This window comes from Oncorhynchus kisutch, linkage group LG4 (assembly GCF_002021735.2).
Source record: "Oncorhynchus kisutch isolate 150728-3 linkage group LG4, Okis_V2, whole genome shotgun sequence".
Taxonomy (NCBI): domain Eukaryota; kingdom Metazoa; phylum Chordata; class Actinopteri; order Salmoniformes; family Salmonidae; genus Oncorhynchus; species Oncorhynchus kisutch.
In genome coordinates this window covers 1,361,679-1,382,660 of record NC_034177.2, presented here as the reverse complement: position 1 = coordinate 1,382,660, position 20,982 = coordinate 1,361,679, and the positions used below count along the sequence as shown (strand labels likewise).

At 45.8% G+C, this 20,982-nt stretch overlaps 1 protein-coding gene across 2 annotated transcripts in view; it reads right to left on the bottom strand.

Moving 5' to 3' along the window:
• Positions 1-513: 513 nt before the first annotated feature.
• The window catches only part of slc9a7 (solute carrier family 9 member 7), a 95,103-nt gene continuing 74,634 nt past the window's right edge, over positions 514-20,982 (bottom strand). The window contains exons 13-16 of one of the 2 annotated variants that reach the window (XM_031822263.1): positions 17,461-17,524; positions 13,731-13,810; positions 11,622-11,727; positions 514-2,622 (exon numbers count right to left, since the gene is read on the bottom strand). In XM_031822263.1, coding sequence (XP_031678123.1) covers positions 2,377-2,622; positions 11,622-11,727; positions 13,731-13,810; positions 17,461-17,524 — 496 coding nt within the window. In that variant the 3' untranslated portion in view covers positions 514-2,376. Of the gene's footprint in view, positions 2,623-11,621; positions 11,728-13,730; positions 13,811-15,584; positions 16,108-17,460; positions 17,525-20,982 lie in introns of those variants that run through there. The other variant, XM_031822264.1, reaches the window with a different exon arrangement.

Genomic DNA, 20,982 nt, shown 5'->3' with positions numbered 1-20,982 from the left:
CGGTGGCAGTGAAACAAGACTCTGTAAAGGGGTGTGTAACTGGTGGCAGGGAAACAAGACTCTGTAAAGGGGTAGGGGTGTGTAACTGGTGGCAGTGAAACAAGACTCTGTAAAGGGGTGTGTAACCGGTGGCAGTGAAACAAGACTCTGTAAAGGGGTGTGTTGCAGTGAAACAAGACTCTGTAAAGGGGTGTGTAACTGGTGGCAGTGAAACAAGACTCTGTAAAGGGGTGTGTAACTGGTGGCAGTGAAACAAGACTCTGTAAAGGGGTGTGTAACTGGTGGCAGTGAAACAAGACTCTGTAAAGGGGTGTGTAACTGGTGGCAGTGAAACAAGACTCTGTAAAGGGGTGTGTAACTGGTGGCAGTGAAACAAGACTCTGTAAAGGGGTGTGTAACCGGTGGCAGTGAAACAAGACTCTGTAAAGGGGTGTGTACCTGGTGGCAGTGAAACAAGACTCTGTAAAGGGGTGTGTAACTGGTGGCAGTGAAACAAGACTCTGTAAAGGGGTGTGTAACTGGGTAATAACCGGAGCAGTTTAATTTCAGCGGCATAAAGAAATAACCAACATGGATACAAAACCCGACCAGTCAACATGTGCACAAGCACTTACAACAAACAATCCCACACAAAGACATGGGGGGAACAGAAGGTTAAATACATAGCACTTAATGAGGGGAATGAGAACCAGGTGTGTAGGAAAACAAGACAAAACAAATGGAAAATGAAAAGTGGATCGACGATGGCTAGAAGACCGGTGACCCGACCGCCACCCGAACAAGGAGAGGAACCCACTTCGGAGGAAGTCGTGACAGACACACTGTTTTGACATTTGAGAAATATGGCAAGGCCCGTTTCTCTGTCCATTCTTCCCTGAAACTTATATTTTCATTAATCACCTTTCTTTTGAGACTTTTTCAGAGGACATTTTCTCTTGATTGCAAGCTGTTTTTCCCCAATCAATGCACAAAGAAATATAAAAAACTAATTTAATATAGACATTGGTGATTTTATCAGTGTAATCAGAGTGAAAGTATTAGGATGTTATTGACACTGGACTGATAATATAGCCTACTAACCAGATGTGTTTATGTATTGTTTAATTTGTAGCAGAGGCCTATGAATGGGCTGTTATTATGATGTAGCAGAGGCCTATGAATGGGCTGCTATTATGATGTAGCAGAGGCCTATGAATGGGCTGTTATGATGTAGCAGAGGCCTATGAATGGGCTGTTATGATGTTGTAGCAGAGGCCTATGAATGGGCTGTTATGATGTAGCAGAGGCCTATGAATGGGCTGCTATTATGATGTAGCAGAGGCCTATGAATGGGCTGCTATTATGATGTAGCAGAGGCCTATGAATGGGCTGCTATTATGATGTAGCAGAGGCCTATGAATGGGCTGCTATTATGATGTAGCAGAGGCCTATGAATGGGCTGTTATGATGTTGTAGCAGAGGCCTATGAATGGGCTGTTATGATGTAGCAGAGGCCTATGAATGGGCTGTTATGATGTAGCAGAGGCCTATGAATGGGCTGCTATTATGATGTAGCAGAGGCCTATGAATGGGCTGCTATTATGATGTAGCAGAGGCCTATGAATGGGCTGCTATTATGATGTAGCAGAGGCCTATGAATGGGCTGTTATGATGTTGTAGCAGAGGCCTATGAATGGGCTGTTATTATGATATAGCAGAGGCCTATGAATGGGCTGCTATTATGATGTAGCAGAGGCCTATGAATGGGCTGTTATTATGATGTAGCAGAGGCCTATGAATGGGCTGCTATTATGATGTAGCAGAGGCCTATGAATGGGCTGTTATGATGTAGCAGAGGCCTATGAATGGGCTGCTATTATGATGTAGCAGAGGCCTATGAATAGGCTGTTATTATGATGTAGCAGAGGCCTATGAATGGGCTGCTATTATGATGTAGCAGAGGCCTATGAATGGGCTGTTATGATGTAGCAGAGGCCTATGAATGGTCTGTTATGATGTAGCAAAGGCCTATGAATGGGCTGTTATTATGATGTAGCAGAGGCCTATGAATGGGCTGTTATTATGATGTAGCAGAGGCCTATGAATGGGCTGCTATTATGATGTAGCATAGGCCTATGAATGGGCTGTTATGATGTTGTTCCATGTTGACTATTAGCAGAGAAAAGGCCAAACCTATTGCAGACCCCTAAACTATGGTAGTTTAGCTGCAATTTATTGTTTTGGGTGCATACACAGGAGGTCCCATACCGGGAAGTAATGACATCTAATATCAGCCCTGTTGTAAACCAAACCCTTTCCTCCAACCCTCCTCTCCTCCCATAGTCTGGTGTGTGTGTGGGCTGGAGGGCGAGGGTTCATGGGGTCATGGTGTAGGGGTCAGGCGTGGTCTTCGATGGGAAAGACGAGGCGTGTGCTGCGGGACAGGAATTCCTGGTCCATCTCTCTCTCTAGTGCCTCTTCAGATGTGCTGCTGCTCCTCTTCCCGTTGACCCCCCAGCCCCCCGCATCCGCCCCTCCACTGGACGCTCCTTTAGCCGTGATGGCCGTGTCGTCGTAGGTCAGCGCCAAGTCGCCGTCATTCAGGATCAGGTCGGAGTCGTCGTCTCTCAGCTGCTCATGGTTCTGGAAGATGGGAACAGAGACATGAAGAGTTCGGCTATAAAAGTCAACTGACATTTACTCCTGAGGTGTTGACTTGTTGCACCCTCTACAACTACTGTGATTATTATTATTTGACCCTGCTGGTTATCTATGAACATTTGAACATCTTGGCCATGCAGTTTGACACACTCAAACCGGTGCACCTGGCACCATACCCTGTTCAAAAGGCACTTAAATATTTTATCTTGCTATTCATCCTCTGAATGGCACACACACACAATCCATGTGTAATTGTCTCAAGGCTTAAAAATCATTCTTCAACCCGTCTCCTCCCCTTCATCTACACTGATTGAAGTGGATTTAACAAGTGACATCAATAAGGGATCATATCTTTCACCTGGTCGGTCTGTCATGGAAAGAGCAGGTGTTCCTAATGTTTTGTCAATGTAGCTACATCGTAATGATCAATGTTTTCTTCCATCATACTGTGACATATAAAGCTCTGGTCGGGTTGGACGGCCAATCAATGCCACTGGTCCCCAGGGTGTAGGGAGTGTGTGTGTGTGAGTTGAGTTTATATAGGGTCGGTGGACTCGGATTACAGCCTGGTGAAACGGATCAAAGTTAGTAATCAGGCGGCAGGGTAGCCTAGTGGTTAGAGTGTAGAGGTGGTAGGGTAGCCTAGTGGTTAGAGCATTGGACTAGTAACCGAAAGGTTGCAAGATCAAATCCCTGAGCTGACAAGGTACAAATATGTCGTTCTGCCCCAGAACAAGGTTCCCCTGTAGGCTGTCATTGAAAATAAGAATTTGTTCTTAACTGATTTGACTAGTTAAACAAAGGTAAAATAAAAAACAATCTGGATGAGTGACCGAGTCAACATTTATCTGGAATGATATCCAACGGTCAGTGGACAGGATGGACTTGGTATTGGTATTTGGTATTTATCATTCAGAGAGACAAACAGCAGAGAAGTAAAACACGACTTGTTTTGGATTTAACTGTTGATTGTTCCATTAATGTTGACAGTTAAATACTAACGATAATCTACAACATCTTGAGCATAAAAACATTATTAATAGGGACATTTCAGATGAAAAGATAACATTATAATAAAGGACATTTCAGACGGTGTGAAAGGTAAAAACAAAAACTCAAGGCTGTAGAAGTTGTAGAAGCTCTCCCATAGGTTATTTAGCTGAGATAAGCAGAGCTCTAGTTACCGAAGGGAAGCAAAACGGGGGGGGGGGGGGGGGGGGGGTCCAGTAATGGCGTATTGCAGATTCTCTGGACCCCCTCCCCACAAGGTCGGAGTTCGGGCCACTTCAGATACATGTTTATTGGTAGGCCTATTAGATTGTCGATTCCGGGACTAAAATGACAGATGTGGTGATTTGTGCTTGTGCACATAACTACATTAGCTCCCCCCAATAAAACCTCTCATCCGAAAAATGGCTTTAGTCTTGAATGATGCCGAGATATACCAGACAGAAGGGTCTGTTGATATTACAACCACACAACTCAAACACCGGTTCACCAGGATGAAGAAAATCTCAAACTGCTTTTTTGAACCTTCATGAATGGTTGTCAGCTAAAGATGATCATCTGTTTTGCATCTGCCAATGTGTTGTCTGTCCAGTATCCAGATGACCTGCCCCCAGAGATTCCGATACAGTTTCTCTCTCTATAACGTGTTGAGGCCGGAAAGGAGAATGAGGCTCAATGTTACAGAACTGCTGTATTTGAAGCATCACTCCCTTCTGCCCAGTTTCCCAGATATTACTGTAATATGTTACTGTAGTACATTACTGTAAGTAATAACTGTACTGCGTACTGGTGGCAGAGAAGGCGCAGTGTATAATAAAAATGACCGTAAACAGAAACAATCAATCAATACAATGGGTAAAAAAACGGTCGCACGCCAGAATAAACAGCACAAGCACTTACAATAAACTATTCCGGACATGGACATGGGGGGGGGGGGGGGACAGAGGGTTAAATACACAACATGTAATGATGGAATTGAAACCAGGTGTGTGGGAAGACAAGACAAAACAAATGGAAAATTAAAAATAGATCAATGGCTAGAAGACCGGCGACGCTGACCGCCGAACGCCGCCCGAACAAGGAGAGGAACCAACTTTGGCGGAAGTCGTTACTACGGCAATCAAGCTGTTTTTACCATCCCTGTAACTGTTGCAGAGAAATAGTAAAAACTAAACTAAAACTCAGAGGTACCTAAAATGGAAGCATTTGGCTCTGGGTGTGTTCTGTTGAACACCTTAGTAAACTCCACTCACTGGCATCGTCCTTAAGCACAGCATATCCCCTTACTTTCAATCAGTTTAGTTATTTATTTTCCTACAGATGAGAGGAGCCAGAACACTAGAGGACTGATGGATACTAAAGCCCTGCTGATTCTATTGGGGGGACTAAGATAATAAATATCCCACAGCAGAGAGGAGCCAGAACACTAGAGGACTGATGGATACTAAAGCCCTGCTGATTCTATTGGGGGGACTAAGATAATAAATATCCCACAGCAGAGAGGAGCCAGAACACTAGAGGACTGATGGATACTAAAGCCCTGCCGATTCTATTGGGGGGACTAAGATAATAAATATCCCACAGCAGAGAGGAGCCAGAACAGTAAAGGATGTTGTTATGGTTGTTATGGTGATACTAGTTATCAAAGTGCAGCTGCCTCTACTCTTATACCCCTGGATGGTGTTTTTCATAGAGCCCTTCATTTTATTACAGGAGACCTGAACAGGCCTACCACTGTTGTGTCATCGGCAAATGTAATGATGGTGTTGGAGTCGTGCCTGGCCGTGCAGTCATGAGTGAACAGGGAGTACAGGAGGGGACTAAGCACGCACCCCTGAGGGGCCAGTCTTGAGGATCAGCATGGCAGACGTGTTGTTGCCTACCCTCATCACCTGGTGTCGGCCCGTCAGGAAGTCCAGGATCCATGTGCAGAGGGAGGTGTTAAATCCCGGGGACCTTAAGCTTATTGATGAGCTTTGAGGGCACTATGGTGTTGAACGCTGAGCTGTAGTCAATGAAGAATTCTCACATTTTGTCCAGGTGGGAAGGGCAGCGTGGAGTGCAATGGAGATTGCATCATCTGTGGATCTGTTGGGGTGGTATGCAAATTGGAGTGAGCCTAGGGTTTCTGGGGTGATGGTGTTGACATGAGCTATGACCAGCCTTTCAAAGCACTTCATGGCTACAGACGTGAGTGCTACGTGTCAGTAGTAATTTAGGCAGGTTACCTTAGTGTTCTTGGGCACATGGACTATGGTGGTCGGCTTAAAACATGTTGGTATTATAGACGCGGACAGGGAGAGGTTGAAAATGTCAGTGAAGACACTTACCAGTTGGTCAGCGCCTGCTCGCAGTACACGTCCTGGTAATCCGTCTGGCCCTGCGGCCTTGTGAATGTTGACCTGTTTAAAGGTCTCATTTATGTTACAGTGTTATTTGCCTCAAAAGCGAGCATAGAAGTGGTTTAGCTCGTCTGGTAGGTTCGTCTGATAGGCTCTCGGCTGTGCTTCCCTTTGTAGTCTGTAATGGTTTGCAAGCCCTGCCACATCCAACGAGCGTCAGAGCCGGTGTAGTACGATTCAATCTTAGTCCTTTATTGACGCTTGGCCTCTTTGATGTTTCGGCGGAGAGCATAGAGGGATTTCTTATAAGCTTCTGGGTTAGAGTCTAGCCTTTAGCTCAGTGCGGATGTTGCCTGCAATCCATGGCTTCTGGTTGGGGTATGTACGTACACTCACTGTGGGGAAGAAGTCATCGATGCACTTATTGATGAAGCCAGTGACTGATGTAGTGTATTCCTCAATGCCATCAGAAGAATCCCGGAATCCAGTCTGTGCTGCAAAACAGTCCTGTAGCTTAGCATCTGCTTCATCTGACCACTTTTTTTTATAGACCGAGTCACTGGTGCTTCCTGCTTTAGTTTTTGCTTGAATAATAAGCAGGAATCAGGAGGATATAATTATGGTCAGATTTGTCAAATGGAGGGCGAGGGTGAGCTTTGTATGCATCTCTGTGTGTGGAGTACAGGTGGTCTAGAATTGTTTTCCTTCTGGTTGCACATTTAACATGTTGATAGAAATTTGGTAAAACGGATTTAAGTTTCCCTGCATTAAAGTCCCCGGCCACTAGGAGCGCCGCCTCTGGGTGAACGGTTTCTTGTTTGCTTATGGAAGAATACAGCTCATTCAGTGCTGTCTTAGTGCCAGCCTCTGACTGTGGTGGTATGTAAACAGCTACAAAGAATATAGACGAAAACTCTCTCGGTAGGTAGTGTGGTCTACAGAATATGATCTACATAATCAGTCTCTGGGTGTAAAATTAAAAGTGGTTAATGTGAACCGAACTCACAGCTAAAAAAATGTAAAGAAAGAAATCCAGTGTTATTTGTTGCAAACGACACTCAAGTCGCAGGAGGTACCACTGATTGAGTGCGCTGTGCACTAGGATTCAGTGGGTCCGCACCATGATATATGTTGGCGGTCTGACCCTTGGATCTGAGGTTCTGCCTCTCTCTACTGTTGCTCTGCACCTGTTCTTGATGGTAGCGGCTGGACCAGTCTGCGTGACAGTCTCTGCTGCTGAGCCTTGTCTTGAAGCCACCTTGGCAGATTGTAGGGATTAAGGCTTTCGGAGTGTAGTTGACCCTTCAGCTGTAAGGACACTATGAAGCCATCTCGAAGATACTTCGGCAGCTTGCTGAGAAGTCTCAATATTGGAATAGCAGTTCAACTCATAGCCATAAGGACCTTCCAAGGATAGCAACATCCTTGAAAGCAGATGGACTCATAGAGCAAAGCTCTGGAACCCTGACACGGAACCCAAACCGGTTGTGCGCCATCGTGCATAAATGTATTATTTTGTCCCCCCCCACACCAAACGCGATCACGACACGCAGGTTAAAATATCAAAACAAACTGTGAACCAATTATATTAATTTGGGGAAAAAAGCATTAAATATTTATGGCAGTTTAGCTAGCACTTGCTATCTAATTTGTCTTTTTTAGCTAAATCAAATCAAATTTATTTGTCACATACACATGGTTAGCAGATGTTAATGCGAGTGTAGCAAAATGCTTGTGCTTCTAGTTCCGACAATGCAGTAATAACGAACAAGTAATCTAACTAACAATTCCAAAAAAAACTACTGTCTTATACACAGTGTAAGGGGATAAAGAATATGTACATAAGGATATATGAATGAGTGGTGGTACAGAGCAGCATAGGCAAGATACAGTAGATGATATCGAGTACAGTATATACATATGTGATGAGTATGTAAACCAAGTGGCATAGTTAAAGTGGCTAGTGATACATGTATTACATAAGGATGCAGTCGATGATATAGAGTACAGTATCTACGTATGCATATGAGATGAATAATGTAGGGTAAGTAACATTATATAAGGTAGCATTGTTTAAAGTGGCTAGTGATATATTTACATCATTTCCCATCAATTCCCATTATTAAAGTGGCTGGAGTAGAGTCAGTGTCGTTGACAGTGTGTTGGCAGTAGCCACTCAATGTTAGTGGTGGCTGTTTAACAGTCTGATGGCCTTGAGATAGAAGCTGTTTTTCAGTCTCTCGGTCCCAGCTTTGATGCACCTGTACTGACCTCGCCTTCTGGATGACAGCGGGGTGAACAGGCAGTGGCTCGGGTGGTTGATGTCCTTGATGATCTTTATGGCCTTCCTGTAGCATCGGGTGGTGTAGGTGTCCTGGAGGGCAGGTAGTTTGCCCCCGGTGATGCGTTGTGCAGACCTCACTACCCTCTGGAGAGCCTTACGGTTGAGGGCGGTGCAGTTGCCATACCAGGCGGTGATACAGCCCGCCAGGATGCTCTCGATTGTGCATCTGTAGAAGTTTGTGAGTGCTTTTGGTGACAAGCCGAATTTCTTCAGCCTCCTGAGGTTGAAGAGGCGCTGCTGCGCCTTCCTCACGATGCTGTGTGTGTGAGTGGACCAATTCAGTTTGTCTGTGATGTGTATGCCGAGGAACTTAAAACTTGCTACCCTCTCCACTACTGTTCCATCGATGTGGATGGGGGGGGGGTGTTCCCTCTGCTGTTTCCTGAAGTCCACAATCATCTCCTTAGTTTTGTTGACGTTGAGTGTGAGGTTATTTTCCTGACACCACACTCCGAGGGCCCTCACCTCCTCCCTGTAGGCCGTCTCGTCGTTGTTGGTAATCAAGCCTACCACTGTTGTCGTCCGCAAACTTGATGATTGAGTTGGAGGCGTGCGTGGCCACGCAGTCGTGGGTGAACAGGGAGTACAGGAGAGGGCTCAGAACGCACCCTTGTGGGGCCCCAGTGTTGAGGCTCAGCGGGGAGGAGATGTTGTTGCCTACCCTCACCACCTGGGGGCGGCCCGTCAGGAAGTCCAGTACCCAGTTGCACAGGGCAGGGTCGAGACCCAGGGTCTCGAGCTTGATGACGAGCTTGGAGGGTACTATGGTGTTGAATGCCGAGCTGTAGTCGATGAACAGCATTCTCACATAGGTATTCCTCTTGTCCAGATGGGTTAGGGCAGTGTGCAGTGTGGTTGAGATTGCATCGTCTGTGGACCTATTTGGGCGGTAAGCAAATTGAAGTGGGTCTAGGGTGTCAGGTAGGGTGGAGGTGATATGGTCCTTGACTAGTCTCTCAAAGCACTTCATGATGACGGATGTGAGTGCTACGGGGCGGTAGTCGTTTAGCTCAGTTACCTTAGCTTTCTTGGGAACAGGAACAATGGTGGCCCTCTTGAAGCATGTGGGAACAGCAGACTGGTATAGGGATTGGTTGAATATGTCCGTAAACACACCGGCCAGCTGGTCTGCGCATGCTCTGAGGGCGCGGCTGGGGATGCCGTCTGGGCCTGCAGCCTTGCGAGGGTTAACACGTTTAAATGTCTTACTCACTTCGGCTGCAGTGAAGGAGAGACCGCATGTTTTCGTTGCAGGCCGTGTTAGTGGCACTGTATTGTCCTCAAAGCGGGCAAAAAAGTTATTTAGTCTGCCTGGGAGCAAGACATCCTGGTCCGTGACTGGGCTGGGTTTCTTCCTGTAGTCCGTGATTGACTGTAGACCCTGCCACATGCCTCTTGTGTCTGAGCCGTTGAATTGAGATTCTACTTTGTCTCTGTACTGGCGCTTAGCTTGTTTGATAGCCTTGCGGAGGGAATAGCTGCACTGTTTGTATTCAGTCATGTTACCAGACACCTTGCCCTGATTAAAAGCAGTGGTTCGCGCCTTCAGTTCCACACGAATGCTGCCATCAATCCACGGTTTCTGGTTAGGGAATGTTTTAATCGTTGCTATGGGAACGACATCTTCAACGCACGTTCTAATGAACTCGCACACCGAATCAGCGTATTCGTCAATGTTGTTGTCTGACGCAATACGAAACATCTCCCAGTCCGTGTGATGGAAGCAGTCTTGGAGTGTGGAGTCAGCTTGGTCAGACCAGCGTTGGACAGACCTCAGCGTGGGAGCTTCTTGTTTTAGTTTCTGCCTGTAGGCAGGGATCAACAAAATGGAGTCGTGGTCAACTTTTCCGAAAGGGGGGCGGGGCAGGGCCTTATATGCGTCGCGGAAGTTAGAGTAACAATGATCCAGGGTCTTTCCACCCCTGGTTGCGCAATCGATATGCTGATAAAATTTAGGGAGTCTTGTTTTCAGATTAGCCTTGTTAAAATCCCCAGCTACAATGAATGCAGCCTCCGGATAAATCGTTTCCAGTTTGCAGAGAGTTAAATAAAGTTCGTTCAGAGCCATCGATGTGTCTGCTTGGGGGGGGGATATATACGGCTGTGATTATAATCGAAGAGAATTCTCTTGGTAGATAATGCGGTCTACATTTGATTGTGAGGAATTCTAAAATCAGGTGAACAGAAGGATTTGAGTTCCTGTATGTTTCTTTCATCACACCATGTCACGTTGGCCATAAGGCATACGCCCCCGCCCCTCTTCTTACCAGAAAGATGTTCGTTTCTGTCGGCGCAATGCGTGGAGAAACCCGCTGGCTGCACCGCTTCGGATTGCGTCTCTCCAGTTAGCCATGTTTCCGTGAAGCAGAGAACGTTACAGTCTCTGATGTCCCTCTGGAATGCTACCCTTGCTCGGATTTCATCAACCTTGTTGTCAAGAGACTGGACATTGGCAAGAAGAATGCTAGGGAGTGGTGCACGATGTGCCCGTCTCCGGAGTCTGACCAGAAGACCGCTTCGTTTCCCTCTTTTCCTGAGTCGTTTTTTTTGGTCGCTGCATGGGAACCATCCCGTGGCACTGGTTGTAAGGCAGAACACAGGATCCGCATCGCGAAAAACATATTCTTGGTCGTACTGATGGTGAGTTGACGCTGATCTTATATTCAGTAGTTCTTCTCGGCTGTATGTGATGAAACCTAAGATGACCTGGGGTACTAGTGTAAGAAATAACACGTAAAAAAACAAAAAACTGCATAGTTTCCTAGGAACGCGAAGCGAGGCGGCCATCTCTGTCGGCGCCGGAAGCTAGCTTGCTGTTGCTAGCTAATTTGTCCTGGGATATAAACATTGAGGTGTTATTTTACCTGAAATGCACAAGGTCCTCTACTCCACCAATTAATCAACACATAAAACGGTCAAACGAATTGTTTCTAGTCATCTCTCCTCCTTCCAGGCTTTTTCATCTTTTGACTTCATGTTGCGATTGTCAACTTTCATAAATTAGGTGCATTACCGCCACCGACCTCGTTCGTCTTTCAATCACCCACGTGGGTATAACCAATGAGGAGATGGGAGAGGCAGGACTTGCAGCGCGATGTGCATCAGAAATAGAGGTGATTTCTTGCTCGTTGGTGCGAGAGGACCGAAGGGGCATGTAAACATTATGAAACTAGGTGAGGTACACTGTACATGCATTTGTGATGTATTTTTTGTGTGCGTGTAGCGTCTGTGAATGTGTGTGCATATGATTGTGATTGTATACACTGTGTGCAGTGTCCAGTACTCACCTCGTAGGCCTGAGGGCTGGTTAAGCATCGTGCCAGGGGACCACAGCAGGATGGCAGGGTCGTGGTGAGTGGAGGACCACTGTGAGTCAACATGGGCTTCAGGTAGCTGGCATACCCTTAAGGAAGACAAAGACCTTTCCATACTAATATTACCCAAGGAACTCTAACACAGTGATTTCTGGATTAGCTCGAGATTAATGTGAGAAGGTGTCAAAGTCTAGTGGGATGTCAGAATATCAGTTTTCATGTTGACAAATTGATAGTAGTCAGCATAATGAGGGCTGAGTGTGTTGCTGTGTAGGCAAGGCCTTCTGCTAAACCACTGGGTTCAGGGAGAGGAGGGGGGAACAGGAGGCGGGAGCGGGAGAGGAGGAGGGAGCGGGAGAAGAGGGAGCAGGAGAGGAGAGCAGGGGGAAGGAGCGGGAGAGGAGGGGGGAGCGGGCGAGGAGAGCAGGGGGAGGGAGCGGGAGAGGAGGAGGGAGCGGTTGGGGATTGGGGAGCGGGAGAGGAGGAGGGAGCGGGAGAGCAGGGGGAGGAGGAGAGAGCAGGGGGAGGAGGAGGGAGCAGGTGGGGAGGAGGGAGCGGGTTGGGTAGAAGGGGAAGAAAGAGAACAAACCCACTCTGTTGTAACAGAAGGAAACACCTTGTCTCCGGGGTTAGGGAAGGGTATCTAGCTAGCCCGTCTCCGGGGTTAGGGAAGGGTATCTAGCTAGCCCGTCTCCGGGTTTAGGGAAGGGTATCTAGCTAGCCCACCTCAGACGGTATTGAAGGCTACACGGCTAGCCCGTCTCAGTGGGTATTGAAGGCTATACGGCTAGCCCGTCTCAGAGGGTATTGAAGGGTATAGTGGCTAGCCCGTCTCAGAGGGTATTGAAGGGTATAGTGGCTAGCCCGTCTCAGAGGGTATTGAAGGGTATAGTGGCTAGCCCGTCTCAGAGGGTATTGAAGGGTATAGTGGCTAGCCCGTCTCAGAGGGTATTGAAGGGTATAGTGGCTAGCCCGTCTCAGAGGGTATTGAAGGGTATAGTGGCTAGCACAGCCCACGGGTCTACTATCCATGGACAAAGAGACAACAGGAGTGCGACAGGGAGGATAAAGGAAGTCAAATCAAATTTTACAGCAGGTGTAGTAGACCTTACAGTGAAATACTTAATTACAAGCACTTAACAATGCAGTTAAGAAAAATAAGTGTTTTTTTTTTTTTTACTTATCTATTTTTTACTTAAGGGAGGGAGGGGAGGAAGGGGATGGGGGGAGGGGGAGGGGATGGAGAAGGGAGGGAGAGAGGGAGGGGAGGAAGAGAGTGAAGACAAAAGGGAGGGAGGGGAGGAAAGGGAGGGGAAGGAGAAGGGAGGGATAGAGGGAGGGGAGGAAGAGAGTGAGAGAGTGAAGACAAAAGGGAGGGAGGGGAGGAAGGGGAGGAAGGGGAGGGAGAGAGGGAGGGGAGGAAGAGAGTGAGAGAGTGAAGACAAAAGGGAGGGAGGGGAGGAAGGGGAAGCAGAAGGGAGGGAGAGAGGGAGGGGAGGAAGAGAGAGAGAGAGGGAGGGGAGGAAGAGAGAGAGAGGAGAGGGCGTGAGAGAGGGGAGGAAGGGGATGGGGGGAGGGGGGGAGGGGGAGGGGATGGAGAAGGGAGGGAGGGGAGGAAGGGGAGGGCAAGGAGAAGGGAGGGAGTGAGAGAGGGGGGAGGAGAGGGAGTGAGAGAGGGGGGAGGAGAGGGAGTGAGAGAGGGGGGAGGAGAGGGAGTGAGAGAGGGGGGAGGAGAGGGAGTGAGAGAGAGAGGGGAGGAGAGGGCGTGAGAGAGAGAGGGGAGGAGAGGGCGTGAGAGAGAGAAGGGAGGAGAGGGCGTGAGAGAGAGAGGGGAGGAGAGGGAGGGGAGGAGAGGGAGTGAGAGAGGGAGGGGAGGAGAGGGAGGGAGGGAATGATGATTAAGGGAGTGAGAGAAGGGGTGAGGGAGGAGGGAATGTTAATTTCAGCATTTGTCCCTCAAGTACCTCTCCACAGCCACAGAATTCCCTCCATATCAGCATAGTGGAAAGGTCAGAAAGTTGAGATCAACCAATAAGTGGAGTTCTCTGGGTGTCTTGGTGAAACAACATATTAAAAGGATACTTGTGATCAAAGGTGTACCACAGCCTGAAGAGCCAGGCGCTCTCCTGCTTGGTTTTACTGACTTCTGGCATGGTCCCGTCCTACAGAAAGACATTTACACAACATCCATCATGTTCACACCTTCAACCACTATCCATCCTGTGGATCAACTAGGGCCCTCAAATGCAACTCTGGCACTCAAAGCCAGTTCCACTGCGTTTTTTTTTCATTCTTCCCCTCTAATCGGGGACTGATTTAGTGGATGCAATTATTTATCAGGAAGAACAAAAAAACAGCAGGCTCTGGACCTCATAGGGTAAGAGATGAAAACTCCTGCACTTGTTGGATTTGAGAGTTGATTATCCCTGCACTTGTTGAATTTGAAAGTTGATTATCCCTGCACTTGTTGGATTTGAAAGTTGATTATCCCTGCACTTGTTGGATTTGAAAGTTGATTATCCCTGCACTTGTTGGATTTGAAAGTTGATTATCCCTGCACTTGTTGGATTTGAGAGTTGATTATCCCTGCACTTGTTGGATTTGAAAGTTGATTATCCCTGCACTTGTTGGATTTGAGAGTTGATTATCCCTGCACTTGTTGGATTTGAGAGTTGAATATCCCTGCACTTGCTGGATTTGAGAGTTGAATATCCCTGCACTTGTTGGATTTGAGACAGTGTTAGACAGTAGCCTGTATCCTGACAGTGTTAGACAGTAGCCTGTATCCTAACAGTGTTAGACAGTAACCAATAGGCTGTACCCTGACAGTGTTAGACAGTAGCCTGTATCCTGACAGTGTTAGACAGTAGCCAATAGGCTGTACCCTGACAGTGTTAGACAGTAACCAATAGGCTGTACCCTGACAGTGTTAGACAGTAGCCAATAGGCTGTACCCTGACAGTGTTAGACAGTAACCAATAGGGGTGTATCCTGACAGTGTTAGACAGTAACCAATAGGGGTGTATCCTGACAGTGTTAGACAGTAACCAATAGGCTGTATCCTGACAGTGTTAGACAGTAGCCTGTACCCTGACAGTGTTAGACAGTAACCAATAGGGGTGTATCCTGACAGTGTTAGACAGTAACCAATAGGCTGTACCCTGACAGTGTTAGACAGTAACCAATAGGCTGTACCCTGACAGTGTTAGACAGTAGCCAATAGGTTATTTGAGCATAATGTAGGCCTACCAACAAAACCAATGGAGCAAATCCCATAACATTTTCACATGGAAATACATTTTGTGGCAATTCACATGTCCACACAAAGTGTTTGGGGCAAATCCAATACAACACATCACTGAGTACCACTCTCCATATTTTCAAGAACAGTGGTGGCTTCTCATGTTATGGGTATGCTTGTAATAGCTCCATTCCTTTTCTTTTTTATCCTGAAAAACTCTCCAGTCGTTAACTAAGCACAGGATAAATCCTAGAGGAAAACCTGCTTCAGTCTGCTTTCCACCAGACACTGGGAGATGAATTCACCTTTCAGCAGGACAATAACCTAAAACACAAGGCCAAATCTACACTGGAGTTGCTTAACAAGAAGACAGTGCATGTTCCTGAGTGGCCGAGTTTTGACTTAAATCTGCTTGAAAATCTATGGCAAGACTTGAAAATGGTTTTCTAGCAATGATCAACAACCAATTTAACAGAGCTTGAAGAATTTTGGAAAATAATAATGGGTAAATGTTGTACAATGCAGGTGTACAAAGCTCTTAGACATTTACCCAGAAACACTCACAACTGTCAAAGGTGATTCTGTAGTGACTGAATACTTATGTTAATTAGATATTGCTATACTTAATTCCCCCCCCCCCTCAAAAATGTAACATTTCAAAAACATTTTCCCTTTATTATGGGGTGTGTAGATGTGTGAGAATGTGTGTTTCTGGAATCCATTTTGAATTCAGGCTGTGACACAACAAAACGCTGAATGAGTGAAGGGGTATGAATACTTTCGGGAAGGCCACTATATAGAGTCAGTTGAATCAAATCAATTCAAATGTTTTTTTTGTCACATGTGCCGAATACAACAGTGAAATGCTTACTTACGAGCCTGTAACCAATAATGCAGTTTATTTGATTAACTGTTCAGCAGTCTTGGACCTAGTGCTTCGGTACTGCTTGAGGTAGCAGAGAGAACAGTCTATGACTTGGGTGACTGGGTGATCTTTTCAGTCTCCTGAGGGGGAATAGGTGTTGTCATGCCCTCTTCATAACTGTCTTGGTGTGTTTGGACCATGACAGTTTGTTGGTGATGTGGACACCAAGGAACTTGGCCCCCATTAACATCTGTCAACGTCAATGGGGGCCTGCTTGGCCCTCCTTCTCCTATAGTCCACGATCAGCTCCTTTGTCTTGTAGTGAGTGTTTTGTAGTCGGAGGCGCTCCAGGGCTGTTGAAAGAGCCAAGACACACAGGAAACAACTGACTGTTTTCAGTCTTACCCTGATAGGCCATGAACCCTGAACCAACCACAACATCTGGCAACCAGTAGAAGAGGAAGTGACATCAAAGTTGACTGATGAAGAGGAGTCTCTTTCCCCTGATGCCAGAACAGTTTATATCTCTCCAGTGGAGGGCAGGGTAGAAGTCTTAAACTTCCTCTTGAGAGTTGTAATAGTAGAAAGCACAAGGTGGTGCATCACCAGTTCCTCTTAGAGAGATATTTATAACTTGTCAGAAATGTCCAGATCAACCCGCCTACAGATCAGTTAGGTTTTTTAGCACATAGATATTGTTCTATTTTTCTTGTCACTCAAATATCCCATGAATACACATGTGACAGGGCAAAAATGTATAGAATTCCAAGAAAATGTGCTTTAAAACTGCAAATTATTCTTTGTATCACAATGACAAGATGTGTAGAATTGCAGGTAATAAACTAACAAAATGTTCTCCACCAACAAGAGGGAACAGATGGTGTCATGAACAGGGCTTGAATAACCAGAGGGAACAGGGCTTGAATAACCAGAGGGAACAGGGCTTGAATAACCAGAAGGAACAGGGCTTGAATAACCAGAGGGAACAAGGCTTGAATAACCAGAGGGAACAAGGCTTGAATAACCAGAGGGAACAAGGCTTGAATAACCAGAGGGAACAGGGCTTGAATAACCAGAGGGTACAGGGCTTGAATAACCAGAGGGTACAGGGCTTGAATAACCAGAGGGAACAGGGCTTGAATAACCAGAGGGTACAGGGCTTGAATAACCAGAGGGAACAGGGCTTGAATAACCAGAGGGAACAGGGCTTGAATAACCAGAGGGAACAGGGCCTGAATAACAAGAGGGAACAGGGCTTGAATAACCAGAGGGAACAGGGCTTGAATAACCAGAGGGACCAGGGCCTGAATAACCAGTAGAGGGGACAATGGGACCAGAGCCCTATTCCCTATATAGTAGTGCACTATATAGGGAATAGGGCTCTGGTCTATAGTAGTGCACTATATAGGGAATAGGGCTCTGGTCTAAAGTAGTGCACTATATAGGGAATAGGGTTCTGGTCTAAAGTAGGGCACTATATAGGGAATAGGGTTCTGGTCTAAAGTAGTGCACTATATAGGGAATAGGGCTCTGGTCTAAAGTAGTGCACTATATAGGGAATAGGGCTCTGGTCTATAGTAGTGCACTATATAGGGGAATAGGGCTCTGGTCTAAAGTAGTGCACTACATAGGAAATAGGGCTCTGGTCTAAAGTAGTGCACTATATAGGGAATAGGGTGCCATTGAGGACAGAACCATAGACTCACCCCTTGAAAGAGCAGGAAGTTATCTCCACATTGTTGCAGGTCTTGATCTGGATCCACTCCGACCCTGTAGAGAGGTCAGGACAGGTTAAAGATATCCACTCTGACCCTGTAGAGAGGCCAGGACAGTCCAGTCCAGTAGAACAGTAGAGTCGAGTACAGTAGTCCAGTAGAGTCCAGTCCAGTACAGTAGTCCAGCCCAGTAGAGTCCAGTACAGTAGAGTCCAGTACAGTACAGTCCAGTACAGTACAGTCCAGTTGTCCAGTCCAGTATAGTAGTCCAGTCCAGTAGAGTCCAGTACAGTATAGTCCAGTAGAGTAGAGTCCAGTAGAGTCCAGTCCAGTTCGGTACAGTCCAGTACAGTAGGAACCAGTAAAGTCCAGTCCAGTAGAGTAGTGACCAGTAGAGTAGCGTTCAGTACAGTAGGAGTCAGTTCAGTCCAGTAGAGTCCAGTCCAGTAGAGGCCGGTACATTACAGTAGGAACTAGTCCAGTACATTACAGTAGGAATCAGTCCAGTACAGTAGGAATCAGTCCAGTAGAGTCCAGCAGAGTCCAGTCCAGTAGTGTACATTAGGAATCAATACAGTTCAGTAGAGTAGCGTCCAGTACAGTAGGAGTGAGTCCAGTCCAGTAGAGTTTAGAATAGTCCCGTCCACTACAGTAGAGTCCAGTTCAGTACAGTAGAAACCAGTACAGTCCAGTCCAGTAGAGTAGCGTCCAGTACAGTAGGAGTCAGTTCAGTCCAGTAGAGTTCAGTCCAGTAGAGTTTAGAATAGTCCCGTCCACTACAGTAGAGTACAGTAGAGTCCAGTTCAGTACAGTAGAAACCAGTACAGTCCAGTCCAGTAGAGTAGCGTCCAGTACAGTAGGAGTCAGTTCAGTCCAGTAGAGTCCAGTCCAGTAGAGGCCGGTACATTACAGTAGGAACTAGTCCAGTACATTACAGTAGGAATCAGCCCAGTACAGTAGGAATCAGCCCAGTACAGTAGGAATCAGTATAGTCCAGTCCAGTCCAGTAGAGTCCAGCCCATATAAACCCAGTCACACATCTCATATAAACCCAGTCACATCCCATATAAACCCAGTCACACTATCACATCCCATATAAACCCAGTCACATCCCATATAAACCCAGTCCCACTAACATCCTAAATAAACCCAATCACACTATCACATCACATATGAACCCTATTGCATCCCACATAAACCCAGTCACACTATCACATCCCATATAAACCCTATCAAATCCAATATAAACCCTATCACATCCTATATAAACCCTATCACATCCTATATAAACCCTATCACATCCTATATAAACCCTATCACATCCCATATAAACCCTATCACAACCCATATAAACCCTATCACATCCCATATAAACCAGGTCACACTATCACATCCCATATAAACCCTGTTACATTATCACATCCCAAATAAACCCTATCACATCCCATATAAACCAGGTCACACTATCACATCCCATATAAACCCAGTCACATCCCATATAAACCCAGTCACATCCCATATAAACCCAGTCACACTATCACATCACATATGAACCCTATTGCATCCCACATAAACCCAGTCACACTATCACATCCCATATAAACCCTATCACATCCCATATAAACCATATCACATCCCATATAAACAATATCACATCCCATATAAACCCTATCACATCACATCCCATATAAACCCAGTCACACTATAACATCCCATATAAACCCTATCACATCCCATATAAACCCTATCACATCCCATATAAACCAGGTCACACTATCACATCCCATATAAACCCTACCACATCCCATATAAACCCTGTTACAGTATCACATCCAATATAAACCCTATCACATCCCATATAAACCCTATCACATCACATATAAACCCTATCACATCCCATATAAACCCAGTCACACTATCACATCCCATATAAACCCTATCACATCCAATATAAACCCTATCACATCCCAAATAAACATTATCACATCCCACATAAACACTATCACATTCCATATAAACCATATCACATCCCATAAACCATATCACATCCCATATAAACCCTGTCACATCCCATATAAACCATATCACATCCCATATAAACCCAGTCACATCCCATATAAACCCAGTCACATCCCATATAAACCCAGTCACATCCCATATAAACCCAGTCACATCCCATATAAACCCAGTCACATCCCATATAAACCCAGTCACATCCCATATAAACCCAGTCACACTATCACATCCCATATAAACCCAGTCACATCCCATATAAACCCAGTCACATCCCATAAACCAAGTCACACTATCACATCCCATAAACCCAGTCACACTATCACATCCCATATAAACCCAGTCACACTATCACATCCCATAAACCCAGTCACATCCCATAAACCCAGTCACACAGTCACATCCCATATAAACCCAGTCACATCCCATATAAACCCAGTCACATCCCATATAAACCCAGTTAAATCCCATATAAACCCAGTCACACTATCACATCCCATATAGACCCAGTCACATCCCATATAAAACCAGTCACACGATCACATCCCATATGAACCCAGTCACACCCCATATAAACCCATTCACACTATCACATCCAATATAAACCCAGTCACACTATCACATCCAATATAAACCCAGTCACACTATCACATCCCATATAAACCCAGTCACACTATCATATCCCATATAAACGCAGTCACATCCCATAAAAACCCATTCACATACTATATAAACCCAGTCACATCCCATATAAACCCAGCCACATCCCATATAAACCCATTCACATCCCATATAAACCCAGTCACATCCCATATAAACCCAGTCACATCCCATATAAACCCAGTCACACTATAACATCCCAAATAAACCCAATCACACATAAACCCTATTGCATCCCATATAAACCCAGTCACACTATCACATCCCATATAAACCCTATCAAATCCAATATAAACCCTATCACATCCTATATAAATCCTATCACATCCCATATAAACCCTATCACATCCCATATAAACCCTATCACATCCCATATAAACCCTATCACATCCCATATAAACCCTATCACATCCCATATAAACCCTATCACATCCCATATAAACCCTGTTACATTATCACATCCCATATAAACCCTATCACATCCCATATAAACCAGGTCACACTATCACATCCCATATAAACCCAATCACATCCCATATAAACCCTATCACATCCCATATAAACCCTATCACATCCCATATAAACCCTATCACATCCCATATAAACCCTATCACATCCCATATAAACCCTATCACATCCCATATAAACCCTATCACATCCCATATAACCAGGTCACACTATCACATCCCATATAAACCCTATCACATCCCATATAAACCCTGTTACATTATCACATCCCATATAAACCCTATCACATCCCATATAAACCCAATCACATCCCATATAAACCCTATCACATCACATATAAACCAGGTCGCACTATCACATCCCATATAAACC